General features: G+C 34.3%; 1 protein-coding gene across 1 annotated transcript in view; it reads left to right on the top strand.

Moving 5' to 3' along the window:
• LOC106692929 (cytochrome P450 4c21) overlaps positions 1-8,482 on the top strand; it is a 52,076-nt gene that overhangs the window by 37,023 nt on the left and 6,571 nt on the right. The window contains exons 10-11 of the mRNA XM_014439192.3: positions 3,659-3,819; positions 4,239-4,312. Of these exons, the coding sequence (XP_014294678.1) occupies positions 3,659-3,819; positions 4,239-4,312 (235 nt within the window). The remainder of the gene's footprint in view (positions 1-3,658; positions 3,820-4,238; positions 4,313-8,482) is intronic.

Consider the following 8,482-nt stretch of genomic DNA (forward strand, 5'->3'; position numbering starts at 1 on the left):
AATAGTGTTAACTAAATAATAGTTGCTTCGATAACAGCTTTTACAGTAATAGTGTTAACTAAATAATAGTTGCTTCGATAACAGCTTTTACAGTAGTAGAAGGTGTGCTGACATTTCAAAGTTCATCCAACTACATTATTTACATAATTAATACAGTGAAGTCTCACTTATACGAAACTCACTTGTACGAAACATTCAGTTATACGAAGAATTTCTCAATCCCCTGCAAAAACCCCTGAATTATGTGTATCTAATTATCCATTTATACAAAACTTAGTTATACGAAACATTCAGTTGTACGAAGGAAAGTTTGGACCAGCTTTATGTACATATTAATTTAAATTTTATTCAGTTATATGAATTTTTGTTTCTTCCGTGGCAAGACAATGGACGAAAAATACCGTGAAAAACGAAACAGTAAACAACTTTTTTTCCGCGAATAACATCCGGTCCCAATGACTCTTTATGTTTATATTCTACTCCCTAATGTATAATAATAAGCTCGGACGATTCCGATTCAGATGATGAAGATCCTTTGCCTCTTCCATTTTTGCAGAAGCTCTTGAAGCATTTGAAGTTGTAAAACGTTTTATATATGCGAAAGAGATTAGCGAGAAGGAATCTAACACCTTAACAGAATGGGAAAGAATGATGTATTCAGCCAAAAGCAACATGAAACAAACAAACATGACACAATTTTTTTGTCAAAAATAAAAAAATTCGGATTAAAAATAAATTAAATTTTTATATAATAATTAATTTTTTTTTCACTTCACTTTGTTTTTCTTCCAACTGCATACAACATACGTATATGTACCTACTAAAGAATTCTCAAAAATATATCATAAATATGTATTGCGTGTTCACTTACACGAAATATTCACTTATACGAAGAATTTTTGGTACCCCCTCATATTCGTATAACTAAGACTTCACTGTAGTTAGTTATTAGTTGTTTTAATGTTTAGGGAAATAAGATATGAATTCACATTTGAACATTCATATTCAAGGCATACAAGATCTGTTCATAAAGTTTCAAGACTGGTCATTAAAAACTAATAAATACATTTAGTGTAATTAATTAGATAGGATTTTTCTTTAAAATTAAGGTAGTATGTTAACCATGATGAATGAAGGTAACTAAAGTAAGAAGATAAGATATGAAATCAGAATATTAGTCTATGCAACAGTTGTTGACAAAATAACGTAGATTAGAAACTGACCTTTAATATTCCTCAGTTCCCAATAAGAGAGACTTAAAAGAGAAGCGATTCAAGACTGGTCTCAGATCCAAAAATTTATTCAATATTTTTGTACAGTGAAGTCTCAACACCCCACTGCCCGCGTTTTTCCTATTGTATCTAGATCTCCACGCGGAAAGGGGCCTCGTCAAAGCAGTCTAGACCATTGGAACTGTATTGAATCGCTTCTCTTTTAAGTTTCTCTTATTGGGTAAACAAAAACAAGTTATGGGAGGTAGATCGGGGCTGTAGGGTGGCTACGGGAGTGTTGCCACGTTCATAATAATAATATAAGTCTAACGAACCCGAAGGTTCGATGCCGATTCCTCCAATCATTCTCTACATACATCTATCCAGTAACACCCCTCCAAGCCCAAATCTACTAAATCAATTTTAACGCAATCCTCCCATAAACGTAACGGTCTATCCCTCGGGCGTTTATCCGTAGGTTCAGTGTTTATTAACATTTTAGGGATCCTTTCGTTACAAAGTGCTACAACCTGACACGCCCATCTTATAAGCCTCAATGGTATATTATATTTACAAGTACCCTTAATTCAGCGTTGTAAATCTCCCGTTAATTCATCCTTTTTCGATACGAATATTTTATGTATTACTTTATTTTGAAAAACCTTAAGGCGCTGCTCTTCCCTTAGTGTAAGAACGTTTCTCACCCATAAAGAACGGTGGAAATAATAGTAGTTTTGTAAATTCCAACTTTTGTGTTTTTGGATAGAAGGCGCAAGTTATGAAATTTCGAAATTGAAAAACGACTAACATTTCTCGAATTCAACGTCACTTTTATTTTCTCACCAATTTAGTTTTTTTTTTTCTGGTTACCGTAGAAACTCAATACTTAAACCTATCTACCCGTTCAAATGTATTTCCTCCAGTATCTATATCACCGAAATTGCTCTCGTGTCTGCTTCAGATGCCTTAGTGATGTCCTTTCAGAAGGGCAAGAAAGGCAAACTCCCCCAGCAGTTCATAGTGGACGTCGAAGGCCGAAGAAGCTGCAGAGTTTCCAGAGTTCCCTCCTTCGGCGAATAGTCCGAGGAACTTCACCCCAAAGATCCAGGAACAGTGCTATCCACGATGAGCTACAGCCCTCCTCTGTGTCCGAGTTCAAAGGTCGTAGGCACATCAAGTTTTTGAAGGGCTGAAGGCATGTGCTAACCCACTGTTAAGAGAGGTCGTCCCTCCACCAAGACCCGGGAAGTGGCAAAGCACTGTCTTCTTGGTCGACGTCCTCGCCGAGGGAAGGGCTACGGGCTATACTGCCTGAAGTCATTTTATCCCCCAGTGGACCGACCCTTTGTAACACCCGCCTACAACGGACGCAGTCCAACCCCTTATAATGTCATATGGCAAAGGAAGGGAACCAGTTACATGTTTATATACTTAGGTATATATTAATATTGTTTTATACATATTTACAATATAGGAGGTAAGAAAAAAAGGAAAGTACTGCTAACCATATATTTTGTTTTATTTGTATTTATTTCTCGAAATCTAGTTCCTTACTTGATGTCAATGTACTTCATGTCACACACTGGCTGTGGAGCCTACTTGAGGGTGCTATTTCAGAATCTGAATGGGCTTGTAGTCATGGGCATAGGCACAGGGGAGACGCGGTTCACCCCTAGATTTTTGGAACCCAAGAAAAAAAAAAATAGTGAACTTATTAGATAGATGATTCATTTCTGGAAACACTATAATTAGGAAGGTAACTTGTTGAGTTGACATCTCCAAGGATCACAAGATCACAACCACACCTTTGAAAGGATAAGATTGATATAGGTCGATTCTTCGGTAAAAAAGGTAAGATTCAACGAGCGCAATTATTCGTTATACACTTATCTCTAAAAATTTTTAGATTCTGTTATTTCTATTAGGGTTTGCCATTTTAATAGCCTCGGAATGGTTTGTTGAAAATCAAAGAGACCAATCATCGTAGAAGAGGTAGTTAATATTTTTGTCAGCAATCCCAGGAGGCTGAACCTCTTCATCACCCCTTTTATTGCGTGTATTGTATGTATTAATGTACAATAATTAAGTTTATACTCAATTTTTCAACAATTTATTGTGATTGTAGCTAGTAACAATTTAAAATGTAATGATTGATGGGTTTGAATGTGGAATTACACATCTTATATATATATGTGTGTGTGCGTGTGTGTGTGTGAAATGCTGAGGTCTGCCCCTTTAGCGAAATCCTGCCTGCACCCATGCCTGTAGGTGTTGTTAATGTAAGAAAATGCAGCCAGAAAGGTACAGGTACTTGTAGAAATATTAGAAGTGAACAAAGTGTAGAGGGCCAAAGATGATCTTTAGCAATTTAGCATTTTTTTTTACCTAATATTATAGCATGGATGCTGGAGGATTATTAATGTTATTAATAATAATTTTTTTTTCAGTCTACGAACACTCTTGCTTCTGCATTATCTAGCTCAATAATTTTCTTAGCACTTCTACCTGATATTCAAGAAAAAGCTTGGAAAGAGCAATATGATATATTTGGCAATGATAAGAGAGATCCAAATATTGATGACTTAAAACAAATGCATTATCTTGACAGGTAAATTTTAACAAATATGTTGTTTTTTTTTTTGTTTTTAAGAAAATAGATCGTTCATTGAATAAGTTATAAATCGTTTATTATCAGTGTAGTTCATTTTTGTTTAAAAAAAATCAGTCTCTATCAAAAACATAAAGCGGAAGAATACAATTCAAACAGCCAGTAGATGAAAAAAAATTAATGGCTTAAAATAAGAAATTATTTGTGATGTTTAATCAGATGATGGAAAAAGACTTTCGAGACTTCATAGTATACACAGATTTTAACAAACAAAATAATTTTTGAAGCAATTATTCTTTTTCAGCTTAGTAAAACATAAGCATTTTAATAAAATTGATGATGTAAGGGCATAAGTTTTAAATAAATTGTTTAAATTATATTTTTTCTTATAAAGAGTGATAATGTCTATTTCGTTTAAGGTTCATAAAAGAATGCTTAAGATTTCTTAGTCCTCCATTTGTTGGAAAAGTGGCTACTGGAGATGTAAATATAGGTGAGTAGATTTTTGTAATATTAATATACCTCAACACATTTCTAGCTTAAAATTATTTCAAAAACGTTAGGTTATGGGTGGTTAATACTAAAAATGTTGTCCATTTATGTTTACAATTGATCCACTAGAGTCCATATTATTATTTATTATCTTCCATAGCTAATGATGGAATTCTCTGGATAATTTCAATGTTATAAAATGTTTATTTTCGAAAATTCTTAGACTGGTTTTAGAGCAAACTTTCTCAGTTTCATAACAACCATCTTCTAGCCTTGGTCTTTCTAACATTTTTTTTCAAACTTTGCTCAGTAATCCCCTTTTTCTCTAATGACATCATCTTTATCAAAAATATGTTAACTACCTCCTCTTGTTTCTAAATCCTGATAAAATTATCGATATCCTATTTGTCTTCAACTGCTACCATCCTCGCTTACGTCTTACTATAGAATCTGAAATCAACAATTCTTTTCCATTTCTTGACATCCTCATCATTAGAGATCCCAACTACAACATATCCACAAACTGGTGCGCAAAACTGATTTACTCCGGCAGACTTTTGAACTATCACTCCTATCATCCTTACCATCATAAACTCAACGTAGTTAAGAATCTTATTCATCGCCCTTTTCCTCTCTCCGATTCCTTCTTCCATGATACCTACTCCCTCGGCATAAAACATATCCTTTCAAACAATAACTTCCCTCCCAAAATCATTGACAAACTTATTTGTAATTACAAAAATCTTACCCTCACTTCACCGAATTAGCCACAACCCCTTATACAGATCTGCCTTACACCCCCTTTCTTTCCGAAAACTTTTATAAATACTTATGTTTCTCTATTCCTAACTCCGACTTGCCTTTAGATCCCACAATAACCTTCATTATTTCTACTCCCACCTTAAAAATCCTATTCCTCTACCATACCGTTCTCATATTCTAAACCATATCCCGATATTCTAATCGTAACTGCAACTCCTGTTACATTGACCAGACTAAAAACCTCCTTGAATACCGCATCACTCACACACATTCTGTCTTTTACTGTAACTTTACTGCGCCTAAACTCTCCGAACATTCCTTGTCATTAAACCACTCAGTTGATTTCTACAAATAATTCTATTCTAGCCACCTTTTAAATTTATAGACAAACTTATCGACTCGGGTGGAGTTGTGAAGAGTCATGGAGACGAGATCAGGTGGTAGAGAGGTAGAATACAACTCAAAGCTCACAAATTAAAATCCGTTAAATCAAGCAGAAATAGTTGACAGCATATGTAACTAAATATGAGAGATCGTTTAGACAAAATAAATATGATAGAAAAAATTAAACAATAGGTTTATAAAGTAAATTACTAAATAATATAATACTAACGAGAAAAAAATATCTATGAAAACGAAAGGTCAAACAATTTCGGATTTGAAGAGAAAGTATAGTTGAGCTAAATGAGTGGTGATAAAAATGAGAAAATGAAAAAAAAAAACTTTATGCAATAGGTGACAGTAAAATATTATAAAAGGTGAAAACAAAATAATGGATGCTTTAATAAATTGACTATTTGGGAATAGGTTGGGGATACCTTGTGTGTTTAATATTTTCGGAAGGAAGTCGTTTTACGTGGTTAGGGGAGGTGGCTAGTAATTCATAGATATTTATTATGACACCCGTGTCAGTAAGTTTGTCTATCTATTTAAAAGGGTCTAGAATGGAACTATTGTCGAAATCAATTCAGTTCTTTAATGAGAAGGAATGTTCGGAGAGTTTAGGAGCAGTAATGTTACGGAAATTTGTGAATGATGAGTTCTTTAAGGAGGTTTTTAACTAGGTCAAGAGTAGGGATAATAAGCCGGTTCTGGCACAGGGTCAATGAGTCAATTTGGACTTTGGACCCTAGCCTCGAACCAGCCCTAACCATAAGAGGATTTGAAGTTAGGAGTAGAACCCAGGATATGGTAGACAACATGAGAACGATATGGTAGAGGAATGGGGTTTTTAAGGTTGGAGCAGATAAAAGGAAGGTTATTGTGGGACTTGTACGGGTTATGCACACGTTAAGGAACGCTATTTATATTAATAGTATTTAACAGATATTATTATAAACAGTCTTCAATGAGCTATTGTTATAAAATATATAGATGTTCCTTCTTGCTTGGATCTCATTGGTTACCCCGACTATTCTACCCCTGAGTCTACGATATTATTGCGCTTCTTTTAAATTTCCAACTCCTAATTTTAGAATATCCAATTAGATGAATTCTCTTTGTCCCCCAACTCTTACCCACACAAAATTTGATTTGAGACACAAAGCCTTCCTCTTCCAGGTTAGCATACCATTCCTATACTTCTTTTGATCTATATATTTTCGGTAAAAGGGCAGAAGATTACTAGAATAGTTACTAGACTTAAGAGATGAAGACCTTATCCTGCAACTGAGTTCTTCCTAGTTTGTAAGAAGTTAGTTTCAAAGTTAATATTTAAGTCTTAATTCAATGCAGCGTCCCTTAATTTCCGGTAGAGGATTTGGGAGGGAAAAAGACGTACTACGCATGTTTCGTGACAGACCTGGTGAGGAGAAGACAAAAGAGTGGGAAGTTGGCAGGGGAATATTTGCCACTGCGCATCTTTCCCCTCCCTTTAACTACAGGCAAACTCATCTTAGATAAACTATACATGGGTTATATGAGATTGAAAGCCAAAAGGTTATTTAATTTTGAATATATTCTTCTTAATATATTTCTTTTTAATATATTCTTAAATTTAGGTACCTGATGGATGATAAACGAAGGTCATGGTGTTTGTTATTCTACTTGATGATCATGAATTGTATTCTATTTGCTCATTCTCTCCTCCGCTTCCCCAGTGGTGCCGACCCACTAGTTCCCTTGGGTCTTCTATTCCATTATGGTGATTATGATTGGGTAGAAGTGGAAGGTAGAAGTGGTAACTAGTGTCTTAGATCTGGGCGTTTAGATTCCATGAAAATGGTGGTTGGTCACACTCCTTCTCTCCTCGAGCAACAGAGAGCAGCACCTTGGCTAGAAGTGCTATGAAGATAATTAAGTAAAGTAAGCTGACGGCGGCTGTGATTAAAAATAATCATTTGAAAAAATGAACAAGAGTTTGATTCTAATGTTCGAATGTTTTAAAGACTTAATTCGGTACTAGTAAGTTTAATATTTATTTTATAATTTAATTTTCTTCTTCATACCCCTTAATTTCATCCCAAACTCTCTAATTCTATATTACAACCCTCAAAGAATAGTGTCATAATTGGAAGATTAAAGTAAATCCCATCAAATCACTTTTACCCTTCGTCGTAAACCTACCGACTGCCCTACAGTTTCCTTTACTATAATGTTTCTCTTACCCCTGTCAAACGAATCCGCTACCTTGGACTACATTCATGCTAATTCATTACAAAAGACTGATCTACATGACTATAATAAGGCCAATCTGGATATACGGATTTGACCTTTGGGCTTCTACTGAACTTTTGAATTTCTCTTGTATCTAATCCTCACAATTCAAAATCCTGTGTAAAATCGTCAATACTTCTTTCTTTGTGACAAAGAAAATTATCCGTCAAGACCTTAATGTTCCATATGTAACCGACCTAGTCCGAACCAGATATCAATCCTTCCATTATAAACTTCCTAACTACCCAAACCAACTAAAATCTAATCTTGTATCCTCTTCCATTGCTGACTGAACCCTTAAAATAGATGTTCTCGATACCTTCTAATGTCGAAAAATTATTAGATTGCTACCAACGAGTAGTTGCTCTACATGCCTGTATAAAACCGGCATTATCTAAATGTAAATAAATTTAAAAAAAAACATTTACATAGACTGTGATTTTGTTTTCATATCGTGCGTTCGTTTCCATTTATTCTTGCTGACCAATGTCAAAATCATTGCCAAATAAACTTTCTGTATACTAGGATCGGTATTCTACGAAATCCTTTTTGTTCGAAATCTCATTTAGAAGTGTCAGTTGGACTGATTGTGTAGGATTTCACTTAACAAACAAAATAAAATGTTCGAGATTTTTTATCAATGATACAGAGATAATATTTTGAAAATTAACAAATAAATACAAATTATATAAATCTTAATTAAAAGTAGGATCTATCCAAGCCTAAATTAAATGTACAAAATAATGATATAAAT

The sequence above is a fragment of the Halyomorpha halys genome, unplaced genomic scaffold (genome assembly GCF_000696795.3).
Source record: "Halyomorpha halys isolate HHAL.00 unplaced genomic scaffold, Hhal_1.1 Scaffold78.1, whole genome shotgun sequence".
In the NCBI taxonomy this organism is placed as follows: Eukaryota; Metazoa; Arthropoda; class Insecta; order Hemiptera; family Pentatomidae; genus Halyomorpha; species Halyomorpha halys.